The 19,592-nt window shown below is 43.3% G+C and overlaps 1 protein-coding gene across 1 annotated transcript in view; it reads right to left on the bottom strand.

Annotated features, from left to right (window-relative positions):
* Window positions 1-19,592, bottom strand: part of BMPR2 (bone morphogenetic protein receptor type 2) — a 1,499,742-nt gene that overhangs the window by 881,313 nt on the left and 598,837 nt on the right. Inside the window, exon 3 of the mRNA XM_044075094.1 lies at window positions 2,682-2,855. Coding sequence (XP_043931029.1) covers window positions 2,682-2,855 — 174 coding nt within the window. The remainder of the gene's footprint in view (window positions 1-2,681; window positions 2,856-19,592) is intronic.

Genomic DNA, 19,592 nt, shown 5'->3' with positions numbered 1-19,592 from the left:
GGCTACCTATACGGAAGGTGAGAACTCAGACTCTGTAGAATCCTAGTCAAGTCAGAAGCTATCCAAGTGCACCCATGAGTCTGCCATGGAAATCAGCTTTTCCCCAATTAACTTTTTACATTATCTGTTCACGTCTTGGACTAGGGAAGAAAAAAGGTCTGGGAAGCACAATTTAATGGCATCACAGATGTGATAAGCCAAGTTAAAAAGGATGACAAAAGCAAGCTAGCTGGCAATATTGAATAGAGCTCACTTTTCAAAAAAAAAAAAAAAAAAAAAAAAAAGGTTATCTGGGTACAAACTGTAAATGATGCTCCCCCAGAAAGTCCTTGCTGGACGCTTTCAAGGAAATAAACAGACTTGGAAATGATTCCTTAAAACACAGGTTTTGAAATTCTTGGTGATGTCCCAAAGGCTTTGAAAATTGTTTCAGAGTGTCATGTTTTGGGCTACCTGGTAAGCATGAACAGCAGACTGTTAGTCTTCTTATTTTATACCATCCCCCGCAAAAAAGCGGAAAACCATAAAGGCAAACAGCAAGAAATCCAGAGTGGTAAGATACTTCACTTCTATTGTGTTGCTCTAAGAATATTCATTGTAGAAGAAGGCTGTACAACATAAATCAAGTGGATATAAACAAAGGCAACTCTTTCTACAACACATGACCTCTGCTCCCTTTCACCACTTAATGTATATGTCCAGGCTACAACAATGACAGACAAAGCAAGACGTCTCCATAACAGCTTAGGCAGAATATGCAAGCTTCAGGAACTGGCTGCTCCTATTGCAGGTGTATTTTTTTTTTTTTTTTTACTTCATCACAAAATGCAATTGTTAAAGACAAATAAAACTGATTTACACTGGGGAAAATACATACACACAGATGCAAATAATGAAAGAATGGAAAAGAGCTACAGATAAAAAAATAAAAAAAAAATTACAAAGTCAAGTACAACTGCAAATGCACAATTTAGCTATAGATAAACAGACATAGGTATATAATGCCACTCTGTTATGGTAATCTGGCTTGTTACTCAAACAAAGACTGCTAGTATCCACAATATCCAAGATATGTCCATGGTTTACATAAAAGGCTATTTTGTGTTAACCACTACAACATTCCTTCTTTAAAAAATTAACTTCTTTCAAAACTGATGTGTTCCACACTAGTACAGAACTTCATCTCACATTCGATTACAGCAAACGAGAAGATGCCCAATGCTGAGTGTTGTTGTGTCTTTTCAGCTTACCTGGTTAGGTATCGCCACAGCGGAACTCCGGTCCGCTAATGTTTGGTAGTGGATTTTTACGTGCCGAGTTACCAGCCCTGACGCATAACTTTCAATGAAGGCACGCCCATTCACGCATGCCTCCACACAGAAGACGCTCTAGCTGAGAATTGAACGGGACAACGTCTTGCTGTGAGGTGACAATGCTACTGCAGCACTATGCCCAATGCTGAGAGTAAGAACACCAATTCCAAAAAACAGATAAAAACAAATAAAAACAAGTAAGCGCTTGACTTCTTCAGACCTTAAACAGTATGAGAAAACAGGCCTTTAAATAAAAAAAACGTCCAATTAATTAAAAACAATTAAACTTGTTAGGTGTTAACACTTATCAGTGTACTAAGCCTCTGTTCTTTAGGAGAGGCTTTAAAGCAACAGCACTATTCAAACCAGATGGCACGTGGTTTAAAGTTGACAATCCATTTTAACTCAGCAAGTTCAGTCTCATTTCTCAAACCCCCTTCCCTTAAACTTTCATTTAATTTCTGTAGTACCAAGAACTTAAAGCTGTGTCTCATACCAGCTTCAGATACATGTTTCGCTAATGCATTTGTTAGTTTATTATTTCGTACATCACTCTGATGCTGCAGAATCCTGCCCTTAAACATACGATTTATCTTCCCTATATTATATGAATCACATACATTACACTTAGCCATATAGACCAAATTTTTCATACGACAGTCTGCATAAAAGGACAGATGCATATGTTCCATGCTTAATGGATGCATAATCAAATGTGTAGACCATATATAACTGCATGCCTTACAGGACTGGCATGCATGAGTGCCCTTACACTGGGAGGTGAGGTGGGGTTCAGTGTGCTTAGAACAGAGTTGATATTTTAAGTTATGGGTATTTTTAAAGCAAACTTAGGAATTGGTTCTATATGTTCACTAATAGAGGGATCAGTCAGACCAGCGGACAAAGGAGGTGGAGTTGTAGTATTGGATAAGTCTATCAGGACAAAATGCATGATATGTTGTATGATAATTTTATTTATTTATTTAAATTTGTTGACCGGGAGTGTGTCAATAATTAATTGGAAGTTTTTTCTATTTAAAGGCCTGTTTTCTCAATGTTTGTTAAGGTCTGAAGAAGCGAGCAATCGTGAAAGTGCTCAACTGTTTTATTTGTTTTTAATCTGTTTTTTTGGAATTAAAGCGTTCTTACTCTCAGCATTGGGCATCTTTTCGTTTGCTGAACTTGCTTTTTGAATATCCTAAATTCCACTACGTTCTCTTGCTGCAGATTCGATTACAGCAGTAGCCACATCTCACAACGAATGTCAAACGCTTAGCTGCACACTGTTTTGAAAGCTGCAAATTCTGCAGTGTTCACACTTTATTTCAGTATTAAAGAAAATTAAAATGCTCTGTGGTTATGACTTACCAAATGTAGTTTCTGTAGGATTAAATGGTGGGAAATTTTCAGTGAAGTTGATATTACACAGGTCTGTAAAACAGCAGCAGAAACGATAACTACTATTTTGGTTTGGTGCAGTCGGATTTGTCACTATACACCTCTCATCATGGCACTGAAGTTCACTTTGGTGGGACCAACATCCTAGTAAGACAAAAAACAATCTTCAGTTCACTGCTACAGAAAACAAACGATAACTACAAAAATATAAGACAAAAAACACATGCTTGTGAAACATTCACTTCAAAAATACTACCTTAAGGCACATACCCATCCCTGCAAAAGGAAGAAATAAAGCTGAGAAAAATCCCTCTGACTGTTTGAACAGTAAGCATGCAGGGCACCAGTGTTGTTCACCAGTGACAAGGTTTTGGAAGTAAAAACTGCAGAGTCAGCTTGAATAAACAAAAATGAGGCAAGTCGGGCACCTACTCTAGAAAGGAGGTGAGCAAAGGGATAACGAAAGTACAGTTTTGTACCTACCATAAATGTAGATGTTCGAGTGTCTCATTACACTTGGGTTATCCTGACGTCAGGCGGGCCCGCAGTTGGCCTGAGTTCCAAAGTCTTGGTCCGGCGTTGGTTGCTGTCGCCTCTTCCCTGACGTCAGAGCGCCAGGGGTATACAAGAAGCAGCCGACGCCATTTTCTTCAGTTTTTCTTGCCCCAGATGTCCGGTGCCCCCAAAAATGGTAGGCTAATAAAACATACAAAAAAGGTAAAAATAAAACCTTCAATAACCAGCAAATACACCACATAGGTAGTATAGGTTAGTCCCAGATAAGAAAGAGGGGATGGCGGGTGGGTAACCTGGACTGCAGCAGCGAAGACACTCCAACATCTACATTTATGGTAGGTACAAACCTGTACTATGTTCATCGTGTTTCACTGCTGCAGTCATTACACTTGGGTAGAATCCCAAAGCTGAGTTTGGGTGGCTGGCTCTATAGAGGATTTGGTGTGGCTATGAGGCCATGCAGCACTGCAGTGGCAAAGCCAGCTCTGGATCTAGAAAAAAAAGAGGCAAATGGTAATGCTTGGTAAAGGGATGCACTGAACTCCAAGTTGCAGCTTCCAAGATATCTTTGGTAGGTACTCCTCTATGGTAGGCAGTAGAAGTGGCAGTTGCCCTGGTGGAATGTGGTCTAATGTTACTAGGTACAGGTTTCCCATGTTGTGTGTAGCAGAACCGGATACAGTGTCCTATCCACTTTGAAATGGTCTGCTTTGAAATAGCCTTTCCCTGTGATCCTGCAGCATATGACACAAACAATTGTTCAGACTTTCTGAAAGCTTTTGTTTTGTCTAACTAGAAGCGCAATTGCCTGTGTATGTCCAAGGAATGTAGAAGTCTCTCCCCTTTACTCTGGGGATTTGGATAAAATGTTGGCAAGTGAATAGTTTGGTTAAGAGTCACACTGGATACCACTTTTGGCATAAATTAAGGGTTTGTTCTTAAAGAAACCCTGTCTTGGTGGAAAATGATGAAAGGCTCCACTGCCATTAGTGCCTGCAGTTCTGACACTCTTCGTGCTGAGGTTATTGCCAGAAGCAGAGCAGTTTTCCATGATATATATTTCAACTCTGCTGAATTGGCTGGTTCAAAAGCAGGCAAAGTGAGCTTTTCCAAAACGAAATTGAGGTCCCAAGTTGGTGTTGGTGCTCTCCGGGGCGGTCTTATGTTTTTAGCCCATCTGAGGTACTGCTTTAGCAATGGTTGAGAGAAAATAGGAGGATCTGTGTTGTAATGAGCCAAGATGGCAGAAGCGTGAATCTTAATGGATGAGAAGGATAGTCCTTTGTCCAGCATCTCAGTCATGTATTGTAGTATCTGAGGAATGTTAGGGACCAGAGGATCAAGGTTTTGAGCCTGGTTCAAGGCACTGAATCTCTTCCACTTTTCTGAATAAGATTTCCTGGTGCTAGGCATCCTGGCCTCCAAAATGACATCCATAACAGCTTTAGAGAGAGAAGTTGTCTGTTTGGCTAATGAATCTGCCATGCAGCCAGGTTTAAGGTTTTGAGCTGACTGCGCAGTATCTGATTGTTTTGCTGAGTCAGAAGGTGTGGAATTTGAGGCAAAATCCAAGGTGGGCCTTGAGCTAAGTTCTTTAAGATTGGGTACCAATGCTGGCTTGGCCAGTCTGCAGCAATCAGAATCATCTGTGGTTTTTCTTGTCTGGCTTTTAGGAGTACCTATGAAAGGAGAGGCAGAGGTGGGAAGGCATAAACATTTAGGCTTTTCCACCTGAACGAAAGAGCATCCACTTTCCATGCTTGTGTGTGATAAGTCCTTGTGCAGAATTTTTGTAGTTGGTAGTTCAGTGGTGAAGCAAAAAGATCTATGTCCGGGCATCCCCATTTTTGTGTTATCATGCTGAAGACTTGTGGATTTAATTTCCACTTGTGAGGATCCATGATGTTTCTGCTTAAGTCGTCTGCCAGTGTGTTTTTCTTTCCTGGCAGGAATTATGCTTGCAGATGAACTTGATAGGTTAGAGCTGTGTTCCACAAGGTCATGGCTTGTCTGCATAGGGGGTAAGAATGAGTGCCCCCTTGTTTATGTACCACATTACTGTGGTGTTGTCTGTCTTTAATAGTAATTGTCCTAGATGCATAAGATCCTTGAAAGCTGTAAGGCCATTTTGTACAGCCAACATCTCTTTTTGATTGATGTGAATATGCATTTGGTCTGTGGTCCATTTGCCCTGAATACACTTTCCTGCCATGTGTGCTCCCCAGGCGTAATCCGAGGCATCTGTTGTTAAAGTTTGCCTGGCTGTGGGAAGAGGGAGAGGCTGACCCTTGTTGAGGTGACATGCCTGTGCCCACCATCAAAATTCCTGTTGTAGGCAGGGAATTAGTGGTATTACTGTCTCCAAGCTGTGAGAATGTGGAGACCAAACACTTTTTAGGTACCATTGTAATTTCCTCATATGCAGTCTTGCATATGGAATTAGTAGTATGCAGGATGCCATGAATCCCACGGCCTACAGAATTTTTCTTGCAGGGAGTTGGAACTTTGTTGCCATCAATTGAAAATACTGAGTCAGTTGTCCTTGTTTGTCTGGCGTGAGATAAGCCATCTGGGCCGTTGTATTTAAGCTGGCACCCAGGAATATTATCAATTGTGAGGGGACTAGTTTTGATTTCTTTTCATTTACTGTGTACCCTAGGCAACTTAACAATCTTTTTACGAACGCCAGATGCTGTAGAAGAATGTCCTTGCTCTCTGCTTGAATCAGGCAGTCGTCCAGATATGGATATATTTGAATTCCTTTTTGTCTGCAAAATGCAAGTACTGGTGCCAGGCACTTGGTAAAGACCCTGGGCGCAGTAGATGAGCCAAAGGGCAGTGCAGAGAATTGGTAGTGCATTGAACCAGCTATGAATCTGAGGTATCTTCTGCAATTTTGTCTGATAGGGACATGCTGGTATGCCTCTGAGGTCCAAAGTAATAAGCCAAGCTTTCTTGCCCAACATGGGAAGGGAGCTGTTGTAGTGTCAGCATTTTGAATTTCGGAACATCCAGGTAAGTATTTAGAGTGGAAAGGTCCAGAATGGGTCTCCAGGCTTTGTCCTTTCTGGGTACCAGGAAGAGTCTCGAGTAAAATCCTTGTCCTTTTTCCTGCTGTGGTACGTTTTGAATAGCTCTCATGTCCGTGAGAGCTGTTTGTTTTTGTGCCTCTGCACGTTGATTTTGTGGCAGGTCTGGCATTCCTTTTAGCCTTGTGAAAGTGGAACCTGTCACCTTGAGACACAATATTCAGCACCCATTTGTCTTGGGTGATTGCTTGCCAGTTTTGAGAAAAAAGTGCTAGTTTCCCCCCTAAGGGAGCTGCCAAAAGGGAAGAGTTTGGCATTGTAAGGGGGAAGTCATTGGGACGGTTTCCTGTAAGGTTGTGACTTGTCCTCACCTCCTTTTGGGTTTGAAGCACCCCACTGTCGTGGTCTGTAAGAGCCTTGTGGCTGAGATCTGCCTCTTGGGCGTCTGTTTCTGCCTCTTTGTGGCCTGACACTGGAAAGGACCAATTCTTTGTAGGCCAATTTCTGCTAAATCGTGGTGGCTGTACCTGTAAGAAATCCTTCACTGTTTGCATAGATTTTGCCTTATCCTTATGGAGCTTTTCTCCCCGGGCTTCCGCTGAAAATGGACCCACGTCCAGCCGGACACTCCCGGTCAACAAATTTAAATAAATAAAATAAATAAATAAAAAATATCCTCCATTTTCTTTACTACCTCTTCTGCCTTAATACCAAATAAATTATCTTGCTGCAAAGGAGCATCCAATAATTTTGCCTTAACATGATCTGCTAAACTTTGTTCTTTTAACCAAGCATGCCTTCGAATCACAGATCCTGTAACTGCTACTCTACAAGAAGCTTCTAATGAATCAAAACCACAATGCAAAGTATGCTTTCCCACTTGTTCAGCTAAGTGCAATAAATCCTGCATTTCCTTATAGTCAGGTTGTTCTTCATTTGTACTCATTTTCTGTTTTAATGGAGACAGTAAGTATTGTTGATATTTAAGCATGTGAAACTGGCAATTTAGAGCCCTGACTGCTAAAGTTGCAGAGGTGTAAACTTTCTTTCCCCATCTATCTAAAGCTCTAGAGTCCCTATCCGAGGGAACTGGATTCTTAGGCGTGGAAGCCTTAACCCCTTTGGGACCCTGGGAAATAGTTTCTGGGTCAGCAACAGGGTTTTTATAAAGAAATTTGTGAGAGTCAGGGACTCTGCAGTACCTGTCTGGCTTGACTGGTGCTGGGGGTAAAAAAATCAGGATTTAAACTAGATTCAGAGAACACATCATCCACAATGTCCAATACTGGCGGAATGGCAAGGGACCTGTGCTGAGGCAGTAAAATAAAGTCCCTGAGCCTTTTCTTGGATTCTGAGTAATCCTGGCCCTCCCAACGGAAATGTTCCCTCATGGTATGTAAAGTTTCCCCAAGAGTGATCCTCAGGAGGAGAGGCTGCAGGAATTGATTCTTCAGCATCAGAATCCTCATAGGGGGGTAAAGAATATCCCTGATCTGAATAGGAATAAGAATATATTGAAACCTGGTCAGAGGAATCATAGTCTGTATCCTGCCTAGGCCTTTTATCAGGAGGGGGATGGGAACCCCTGATCAGAGTTATCAGGTCTTCGGCCATTTTGAGCATCTGTTTTTTAGGCATGGAAGCCTGTCCAGGTGAATGCTTGCTTCTTTGTCTTTAATGTAGTTTTAGTCTTGGCTGTAGTTGCAATGGTAAGTTGAGTAGGCCTGAAAACACTCTCAGAAGCCGATGCCTGCTCAGCGGCTCCAGACCCATCTGAAGGGTTAATCTCCGTTGGCCCAACACCTTGAGTATCCAGAGGCCTAGGCACCTCCACGTGGGAGTCGGTCGCAGCCTGTGGTTCTGAGGTAGTGGGTGTCAGGGGCTGAGAAAGCACCTCACTGAAGTCCGGCGAACCGGCGACTGGCCTAGAAGAGGCTTTGTCGTCAGTTTTGGGCCTCGGATGCCTGTCCTTATCTTTATCTTTGCATTTTTTGTGCATTCCGGTCGTTGGCTGTTCCGACGGCATTGTATAATTAAACCTTCGGCCAAAGTAATGGCGAGCAAAATCAAACCGACGTTTAATAATGCGTTTGTTAAATCTAGCACAAAACCGACAACTAGTGACGTCGTGATCTGGGCCTAGGCATGGAATACAGTAAGAATGAAAATCCTTATGAGGTATTTGCTTCCCACAAGAAATACAATTATTAACTTTTACTGACATTGGTCTGAGGCAAAAAAAGTTTCCCCAACGGGGTCCTTAGCTTTATAGAAGACTTCGGTTCTGAAATTGAATTTGAAGTCTCAGGAGTCGGCCGACCGGCACTTGCGAACTGCTTTTGCTTCGGGCACCACGCGGCAAGAAAGACAGAAGAAAATGGTGTCGGCTGCATCTTATATACCCCTGGCGCTCTGACGTCAGGGAAGAGGCGACAGCAACCGACGCAGGACCAAGACTTTGGAACTCAGGCCGACTGCGGGCCTGCCTGACGGCAGGATAACCCCAAGTGTAATGACTGCAGCAGTGGAACACGATGAATATCTATTGGACTACCCACTACCTGTGACATCAGTGTCTAAATGCAGGCAGCACAATGACCTTTGAAGCTAGGAAAACCTCAAGGCTGGAGGTTCTAAGTCCACTCAAGGTACTTGAGATGAGAATCTATTGATAACACTGCAGTACAGGTGAAGATGAGCACTTGCTCTTTAAACAAGATGCTAAACAAAGGATCCTATCTATATAACTTGATGGTGTTTTGGGAGTTGGAGGTTAAAAAGACCCCCATGGCAATCATTAATTAAGAGTAGGGTTCATTTTATTCAAACTATAACACCTTAACACGCAGAGACATTTTACATACATTCACATTTAAATGTGTTTCATCGAATGTGTGGAATGCTATATTTCAACTACTGTTCGAGTTATCTTATTAACTGAAAAGTACAGTTTTGTACCTACCATAAATGTAGATGTTCGAGTGCTAATACAGCTGCAGTCATAACAGATGGGTTCTCCTGCCGTCAGGCGGGTCCCCGGTCGGCCGAATTCCAAAGTCTAGGTCCGGCGTCGGTTGTCGTCGTTTTCTTTCCTGACGTCAGTGCGACAGGGGTATATAAGACACAGCCGACACCATATTCCTAGTCTTTCTTGCCCCAGATGCCAGATGTCAGGTGCCCCCAGAAGGAAGGCAAAATATATAAAAATATATCTATAAATAAATATATATATATATATATATATATATATATATATATATATAAAATATATAATCATGCATTGCAATATAATCAAAAACCAGTAGTTGCAAGCAAATACACCATAGAAGGATAACCCAATCAAGTTGTGAGATGAGGGGTTAGCCACTAGGTCTGTACCCAGAGGGGAAGGAGGGAGGGAAACCTGGACTGCAGCTGTATTAGCACTCGAACATCTACTTTTATGGTAGGTACAAAAAGTACAGTTTTGTACCTACCATAAATGTAGATGTTCGAGGATTCCATTGCTGCAGTCCTAACAATTGGGTATAGTCCGCATCCAGTCGGCCCGAATACCAGAGTATAAAGCTGGCGTCATGGCGCATTAGACTGACGTCAGTACGCCAGGGTACTAATGCGCATGACCGCGTCCTATCCTCAGTCTTTTCTTGCCCCAGATGTCAGAAGACCCTAAAAAGACAAGGCCCAAAAGCCTGCACCAAAACATGAACAATATATACAAAAATATAAGCAGGTAAGCTCACCTACACTACCACCCCTAAACACAGAGGGGAAGGAGGGAGAATTGGACTGCAGCAATGGAATCTCGAACATCTACATTTATGGTAGGTACAAAACTGTACTATGTTCTTCGCCTTCCATTGCTGCAGTCCTAAATTGGGTAGAATCCCAAAGCAGAGGTAAGGGAGGCTGGCAAATCATAAAGAAGCAGGAGCTGACAACATGCCTTGCAAAACAGCTGTGGCAAAACCAGCCCTAGACTTAGAGTAGATAGGAAGGTGATAATCCTTAGAGAAACTATGCACTGAACAGCAAGTAGCTGGTTGCAAAAGATCCTTAGTTGCCACCCGAGTTAGAAATGCTGTTGAAGTGGCAGTAGCCCTAGTGGAATGAGGCCTAATCCCAGCTGGAACCTCCTTGCCATGATGGGAATAACAAAATGCAATGCAAAAGCCAATCCACCTAGAAATAGTTTGTTTTGACACAGGCTTGCCCTGAACTCAAAGCAAAAGAAACAAACAACTGCTGAGACTGTCTAAAATCCTTAGTCCTGCTTAAGTAATAACGCAATTGCCTGTGTACATCTAAAGTATGCAAAATCTTTTCCCCTTTATTTTGGGGGTCTGCATAAAAGTAGGCAAATGAATAGTCTGGTTTAAAGCCACACTAGAAACCACCTTAGGCATAAAGGAAGGATTAGTACGTAATGATACCCTATCCTTATGGAAAATCAAAAGGGCTCGACTGCCATAAGGGCCTGCAACTCAGACACCCTTCTTGCAGAAGTAATAGCCAACAAAAAGCAGTCTTCCATGACAAATATTTCAATTCAGCAGTAGCCGCAGGCTCAAAAGGTTGTAGAGTAAGTTTTTCCAACACAAAATTGAGATCCCAAGCAGGAGTAGGAGCTCACGTGGGGTCTTATATTCTTTGCCCTCTAAGAAACTGCTTGAACAAAGGATGAAAACAAAGGTGGGTCACAATCATAGTGAGCTGAAATTGCTGCAGCATGTTTCTTAATAGAAGAGAAGGACAACCCTTTGTCCAATAACTCCGTAAGATATTGAAGAGCCACACTCAAATTAGGCTCAGAAATCTCCAAATTCCTTGCTGCACTCCAAAATAAAAATCTCTTCCATTTTGCTGTACACTCTCCTTGTACTAGGTCGTCTAGCTTCCATAATCACATTTAAAACTTGTTGAGGAAGTTGAGACCTGCTGTGTTTCAACACAGAATATGCCAGGCTGTTAGATGAAGAGAGTGAAGCTTGACATTGAGCAGATGACCGTCCTCTTGAGATAACAGATGAGGAATCAGAGGTAAAGGCCATGGAGGCTTCTTTACCAGACTCCGTAGTAGTGGGTACCAGTGTTGCCGAGGCCAATCTGGAGCTATCAAAATCATCCTTGGCCTGTCTTGTCTGACCTTTAATAGCACCTTTGGAAGAAGAGGCAGAGGTGGAAAGGCATACACATGAAGATTTTCCCAACTGAAAGACAGAGCATCCACTTTCCAAGCTGTGTGATGAAACCCCTTTGTGCAATACTTTGGCAGCTGGTGGTTTAGTGGAGAAGCGAACAGATCTATGTCTGGAGTTCCCCATGACACTGTCAATGTCTGAAATACATGAAGATCCAGTTTCCACTCGTGGGGATCCATGATTCGTCTGCTTAACACATCTGCTAAGGAGTTCTGTGCTCCTGGCAGAAACCTTGCCTGAAGAGTTAGTTGCAAGCTTAGCGCAATCTCCCATAAAATCATTGCTTGCCTGCATAGAGGATAAGAATGTGTTCCCCCTTGCTTGTTGATGTACCACATGACAGTTGTGTTGTCTGTTAGAATCAACACCTGTCCTGGAAGAAGTAACTCCTTGAAAGCCAGTAAAGCGAACTGGACTGCTAACATCTCCTGCATGTTGATATGTAGATGCTGTAGTCTGGCAGGCCACTTGTCTTGTATCCACTTTCCAAGTAGATGAGCTCCCCAAGCAATGTCCGAGGCATCTGTCGTTAAAATCTGACTCGCCTCTGGCCGGGTCACAGAGAGTCCCTTGTTTAGGTGACATTCCTGAGCCCACCACAAAAATTTCTTTGAAGGCAAGGTATTATGGGAATGACAGTGTCTAAATCCTGGCAGTGCTGTGTCCATACATTTTTGAGATACCATTGTAACTTCCTCATATGCAGTTTGGCATTGGGAAGCACCAGAATACAAGATGCCATGAACCCTAATGCTTGAAGGACTGACCCTGCAGTCAGCACGGACTGATGAGATAGATGATGGAAGTAAAGTGATAGACTCATTTGTTTGTCCGGGGTTAAAAGGCCATCTGGGCTGCTGTATTCAGTCTCACACCCAGAAAGCACATGTCTTGAGAGGGTACTAGACTGGACTTTATTTCGCTCACAGAATACCCTAGGCATCTTAGCACTGCTATAACATATTCCAGATGCTGTAGAAGGTCTTCCTTTTCTTGAGCCAGAATCAGGCAGTCGACTAAGTAAGGATAGATTTGAATTCCTTGTAGCCTGAAGTAAGCTATCACTGGAGCCAGAACCTTGGTGAATACTCTGGGCAGTAGATAAGCCAAAGGGCAATGCAGAGAACTGATAATGAGAATCTCCAGCTCGAAACGCAGATACTTCCTGCAACTTAGCCTGATAGGCACATGAAGGTAAGCTTCCTTGAGATCTAAAGTTACCATCCAGTGATCTTTGCCCAGCAGAGGTAAAAGCTGTTGTAACGTCAACATCTTGAACTTGGGAATGTCCAGATAAGTGTTGAGGAGAGATAAATCCAAAATTGGTCTCCACGTGTTCCCCTTCTTTGGTACTAGGAACATGCGGAATAAAATCCTAGGCCCCTTTCTGATACAGGGACTGGCTGAATGGCCCCATTTTGAGTAACTGAGAAACTTGCTTGTGAGCCTCTTTTCTTTGTGGAGGAGGAACGCCTGGCATGCCTTTGAAAGGGGGCATTGTATGGAAATAAAACCTGTAACCGTGGTGAATAATGTCCAACACCCATCTGTCTTGAGTAATTAAATCCCAATTTTCTTTGAAAAGAGACAGTCGTCCTCCCAAAGGAGCTGCCAGGCGAGAATCTACTGGCAGCTGAAAAGGCAGGTCATTGGGTCTGCTTACGAAAGGACTGACCCCTGCCCTCACTAGAAGTCTGAGCAGGTGAACTCCTGTTCTAGACCTAAAAGAACCTTGAGCCCTGCCCTACCACGCCTAGACCTACCCCTAGACTGGGAGTCATAAGCAGGATAAGTCCACCCCTTAGCAGGCCAATTTCTACTAAACTGGTGGCTGTACCTGCAAAAATCTTTAACAGTTTGCATAGATTTAGCTTTGTCCTCCATTTTCTTTAAAACTGCTTCCACAGGCGAACCAAACAAAACATCAGACTGTAAAGGTGCATCCAAAATCCTTGTCTTAACATGCTCAGCCAAATTCTGATCTCTTAACCAGGCATGCCTGAAGAACAGAACTAGTGGCAGCCACCCTCGAGGAGGCCTGCACAGCATCAAAGCCACATTGCAAAGAATGCTTGCCCACTTGTTCAGACACATAAACCAAATCCAGCAACTCTTTACACTCAATACCTTCCGCCAAAGCATCCACCTTAGACTTCAATTGAGAAAGGAGATAATTTTGATATTTCAGCATGTGGAACTGACAATTCAATGCTCTCATGGCTAGAGTGGAAGAAGTATACAGTTTCTTACCCCACCTATCCAAAGCCCTAGCCTCCTTGTCAGTGGGAACAGGATTTCTAACCACAGAGGCTTTAACACCTTTAGGCCCCTGAGAAATAGTTTCTGGGTCCGCCCTAGGACTCTTAAACAAATACTTATGAGCTTCAGGCACCCTATAGTACCTATCAGGTTTAACAGGAGCAGGAGGCAAAGAATCAGGGTTCAGGGAAGCCTCTGCAAAACATCTTCCACCACGGTCAACACAGGAGGTATAGCTAAGGGCCTATGCTGGGGTAAAACAAGAATTCCTAAGCCTCTTCCTGGAATCAGAGTAATCCTGGCCTTCCCATTTAAAGTGCTCCCTCATGGAATGCAGAGTCTCTGAAAATGAAAAATCCTCAGGAGGAGAAGCCTAAGGAGTGGCATCATCCATATCAGAATCAGAATAAGGAGGATACTCCTGTAAATCATCCGCAGAGGACTCAGAAGCCTCTGAACCGTGTTCAAAACTGGCAAACTCGCTACACCCTAGGCCTCTTAGCAGGAGGGCCCATAGAACCTCTAATCATAGTAAACAAATCTTCTGCCATTTTAAGCATATGTTTCTTAGGTACAGAACCGAAAAGCTAAGAGAAGTCCCCACTGAAGCTGAAATTGGACTACCTCTAAAAGAAGCTTTAGCAACAGAAGGAGAGACTCCAATTACTGTGGGAGAAGAGGGAAGAATAGGCCCTGAGAAGCCCCTTCAGCCTGGCCTGCCTCCTGAGATGGGACATCCTGGAACAGTAAAGTTTCTGCCGGTGCCTCCCTAGCAACTGCTGGCAAAACCTCTGGCTCCACTGTGTCTCCTAAAGAACCGACGTTCGGGGCTGCCGGTTCTTCAACCCTAGGCTTCGCTGTTTTGTCCTTGCGCTTCTGGACGAAGCGGCCGGAGCATCCGACGGCATTTTATAATTGCAACGCTTCCCAAACACTAACCTGGCACAGTCTAACCTCCTCTTAATAGTGCGTTTGTTAAACCTAGCACAAGAGCGCAACCAACAACGCCGTGCTCAGGCCCTAAACAAGGTATACACGGCATGGAAATCCTTATGCGGTATCTGTTTCCCACAAGAAATACAGTTATTCACTTTTTCTGACATCCGGTTAAATACTGAGGCAAGAAAAAACCAAAATGTTCCCCAACGGGGTACTTAGCCAACTCTGATTCGGTCTGAAACTCCGGTTTCGGAAATATCTCAGAACGCCAACCTGCACTTGCAAAACTGCTTCTGCATCGGACCACGCGGCAAAAGACTGAGGATAGGGCCGGTCATGCGCGATTAGTACCCTGACGTACTGACGCCAGTCTAATGCGCCATGACCGACGTCAGCCTTATACTCTGGTATTCGGGCCGACTGGATGCGGACTATACCCAATTGTTAGGACTGCAGCAATGGAAGACGAAGAACATCTGTACTATGTTCATTGTGCATACAGCTGCAGTCATAACAGATGGGTAGAATCCCAAAGCTACGCACAGGGTGGTAGGCACTAGGTGGAACTGGGAGGAGCCAGAATGCCCTGCAACACAGCAGTGGCAAAGCCTGCTCTAGTTTTGGAGTATAAAGGAAGGTGGTAGTGTTTAGTGAAGGTATGCACAGAACTCCAAGTGGCTGCCTCCAAAATATCTTTGGTAGGGACTCCTCTGAGGAAGGCTGCAGAGGTAGCTGTGGCCCTTGTGGAGTGGGGTCTGATGCCTGCAGGTACAGATTTACCATGAAAGGAGTAACAAAACCGTATGCAGTGGCCTATCCATTTTGAAATAGTCTGTTTGGAAATTGGCTTCCCTTGAGCTCCTACAGCATAGGACACAAAGAGTTGTTCTGATTTCCTGAAAGGCTTTCTTCTGTCCAAATAGTAACGTAGCTGTCTATGGATGTCTAAGGAATGTAGCAGCCTTTCCCCTTTGTTTTGAGGATTGGGGTAAAAGGTAGGTAAGTGTATGGCCTGATTTAAAGCTACCCTGGATACTACCTTAGGCATAAATGACGGGTTGGTTCGTAGGGAAACCCTGTCCTGATGGAAGATGAGAAAGGGCTGCACAGCCATGAGGGCTTGTAGTTCCGAAACCCTACGAGCTGAGGTAATGGCCAGAAGGAAAGCTGTTTTCCAGGACAAATATTGCAAATCTGTTGAGGCAGCTGGTTCAAAGGGAGGCAAGGTTAGCTTTTCTAGAATGTAAATAAGATCCCAGGCTGGAATTGGTTGTTTCCTTGGAGGTCTTATATTCTTAGCCCCTCTGAGGAACTGTCTTAAGAGTGGGTGGGAGAATAATGGTGGATCAGTGTTGTATTCAGCAGAAATGGCTGAGGCATGGATTTTGATGGAGGAAAATGAAAGTCCACTGTTCAACAGCTCAACTAGATACTGCAATATCTGAGGTAAATTCAGTTTTCTAGGATCCTGGCCTTTTTTCTCATTCCAAGTGCAAAACCGTTTCCATTTTGCGGAGTAAGCCTTTCTAGTAGATGGCCTTCTGGCCTCCAAAATGACATCCTGCACCTCCTTGGAGAGTAGGGTCTGTTGTGGTGTTAAGGAATTTTCCATGCAGCCAGATTGAGTGTTTTCAACTGACTGTGAAGAGTTTTGTAGCTGTGCTGAGTCAGTAGAAGAGGCATTAGAGGTAGAGTCCAGGGAGGAGAATGTGTTAGGCTCCTCAGGAGTGGGTACCAGTGTTGTCTTGGCCAGTCTGGAGCGATCAGTATCATCTTCGGTCTGTCTGCTCTTGCTTTCAAGAGCACCTTGGGCAGAAGAGGCAAAGGTGGGAAGGTGTAAACTGTCCATGCTGCCCAACTGAAAGAAAGGGTGTCCACTCTCCAGGCCTTTGAATGGAATGTCCTTGAGCAGAATTTTGTCAATTGATGATTCCTGTGGGAGGCAAAGAGATCTATGTCTGGCCTTCCCCACGCTTGGATTATCTTTGTAAACACTTGAGGATGCAACTTCCATTTGTGCGGGGCTGAAGCGTCTGTTGTGATGACTTGATTTGCTTGAGGCTTGCAGAATGGTAGACCTGTGTTTGTTTGGCATGCTTGGGCCCACCATAGAAATTCCTTTTGCAAACATGGGATTAGTGGTACTATTGTTTCCAAACTGTGGCTGTGTTGAGACCATAGGTTTTTTAGGTACCACTGAAGTTTCCTCATATGCAACTTTGCACATGGGATTAGAAGAATGCAAGATACCATGAAGCCCAGAGCCTGCAGGATTTTCCTTGCAGTTAGCCTGGTACAATTTGCTAGTATTTTGAAGTACTGAATTAGTTGCCCCTGTTTTTCTGGCGTAAGTTGGCCATCTGGGTGTTTGTGTCCAAGTTGGCACCCAGGAAAATTATTTTCTGAGATGGTGTTAGCCTGGATTTCTCTTTGTTGACTGTGTATCCCAGAGAATTCAATAACCGTGTTACATAAGCCAGATGTTCCAGAAGTATGTGTTTGCTGTCCGCTTGGATCAGGCAATCGTCCAAATAAGGGTAAATTTGTATCCCTTGAAGGATGCAGTAGGCAATTACTGATGCCAGGCATTTCATGAATACTCTGGGCGCAGTAGATAAGCCAAAGGGCAATGCAGAGAATTGATAGTGGATTGAACCTGCAAGAAATCTGAGGTATCTTCTGCAGTTTTGTCTGATTGGGACATGCAGGTATGCCTCCTTGAGTTCCAATGTTACCAGTCAAGACTCCTTGCCCAACATGGGAAGAAGCTGCTGTAAGGTGAGCATCTTGAATTTTGGTACGAGTAGAAATGTGTTTAGGATAGATAAGTCCAAAATGGGTCTCCAATCGGTTCCCTTCCTTGCTACCAGAAATAGTCTGGAATAAAAACCTTGACCTTGTTCGCGAGTAGGTACCTCTTGAATAGCTTTCATGTCCATGAGCTTTGAAATTTGTATTTGAGCCTCTGCCCTTTGATTGTGTGGCAGGTTCGGCATGCCTCTCATTTTTGGAAGTGTGTGAAAATGAAATCTGTAGCCTCTGTTTATAATGTCCAGGATCCATTTGTCTGTTGTGATAATATGCCAATTTTTTGAAAATAATGTCAGTTTTCCTCCCAAGGGTGCTGCCAGAATATCCAAAAAACTTCGAAGGACCACCAAAATGTACAAGTTGTACAAAATAAAATTTATTTTAACAAACAATGGAAACAGGATAAGCGCTTTCACGTACACCACTGGTACGCTTCATCAGATCTAATTCATTTTCATTTCAGGCACTCTTATATAGTTGTATCAATTAGTCTCAATATAATAATTAGTTAAATAATCATCAAATAAATTCATTAACTTGTGAATAAAAACTTTCTAATAACAATCATTAAAAATGTTAAATCAAGATTTCTCAGTAGCTTAGGCTTGACAAACAGTCATTCAACTTTAAAGAAGTATTATAAAAATATATGTGTGTATATATGTATGGAGTTGAATTATATAAAAATAATATAAAAATAAACATTCATATGAATGTCCAGATAAATGCATTTATTTAATTATTAATAAGGGTGCTGCCAGCTGAGACTTGCTTGGCATGCAAAGGGGAAAGTCATTGGGTTTGTTTCCTGTATTGTTGTGCACTGTCTTCGCCACCTCTTGGTGCTGGAGTTTGCCATTGTCTGCCTCTATATGATCCTTGAGATTGTCCTCTGCCCCTTGTGCGCCTGTATCTACCTCTTTGGGGCTTGTCCGTGGCTGGAAAGGACCAGTTTTTTGAAGGCCAATTTCTGCTAAAAAGTGGTGGTTGTACCTGTAGAAAGGCTTTGACAGTTTGCATAGATTTAGCTTTTTCTTCCATTTTCCCTAGTATCTCCTCAGCATTAGTACCAAATAATACATCCTTTTGTAAAGGAGCATCTAGAAGTTTAGCTTTAACATGATCAGGCAAGGTTTGTTCCCTAAGCCAGGCATGTCTACGAATGACTGATCCTGTAACAGCAGCTCTACTTGAGGCCTCTAGAGCATCATAACCACATTGTAATGTGTGTTTACCCACTTGTTCTGCACTATGCATCATATCCTGTAACTCCTTCAAATCTGGTTGTTCAGGTTGTGACATTTTATTCCTTAATTGTGATAACAGAAACTGCTGATATTTAAGCATATGGAACTGACAATTTAAGGCCCTCATGGCTAGGGGCCGAGGTATATACCTTTTTTCCCCACCTTTCTAAGGATCTAGACTCTCTTTCGGAAGGTAATGGCTTCTTAGCAGTAGAGGCCTTCATTCCCTTGGGGCCTTGAGAAATGGTTTCAGGGTCAGCATTATGGCTTTTGTAAAGAAATTGGTGTGAGTTAGGAACTCTGTAGTACCTATCAGGCTTGACTGGGGCAGGAGGCAGGGAATCCGGATTAAGGCAAGCCTCCGAGTAAACATCATCAAGTATGTCCAGGACAGGAGGGATCGCCAGAGGTCTGTGCTGAGGTAGCAAAAGAAATTCCCTACGTCTTTTCTTGGAATCTGAAAAATCTTGGCTTTCCCAATGGAAGTGTTCCCTCAAGGTATGCAAGGTTTCCCCGAAAGAAAAATCCTCTGGGGGAGATACAGAAGGAATGGACTGCTCTGCATCAGAATCTTCAAAGGGAGTACGAGTGCTCCTCTTCATCAGAATGTTCTGAAATAATGCAGCCCTGGTCAGAAGAGGGAGAATCTTCCTCCACTCTGGGTCTCTTGTCCGGAGGGGGTTGGGAACCCCTGATCAGAGTAATTAAATCCTCAGCCATTTTGAGCATCTGCTTTTTAGGCATGGGGCCTGGAGATGGGCCCTGTGCAACAGGCCTCTTGGGATGCATGGCTGATTTGGATTTAGTGAAGGTCTTAATGGAAAAGGAAGATGAGGGTCTGAAGACACCATGGGTGGAAGTGGACCTGTCCACATTAAG

The sequence above is a fragment of the Protopterus annectens genome, chromosome 6.part0, assembly GCF_019279795.1.
Source record: "Protopterus annectens isolate FY-2018-M chromosome 6.part0, PAN1.0, whole genome shotgun sequence".
NCBI lineage: Eukaryota > Metazoa > Chordata > Ceratodontiformes > Protopteridae > Protopterus > Protopterus annectens.
The sequence above is the reverse complement of the archived record's forward strand: the minus strand, read 5'-3'. Positions and strand labels throughout refer to the sequence as shown.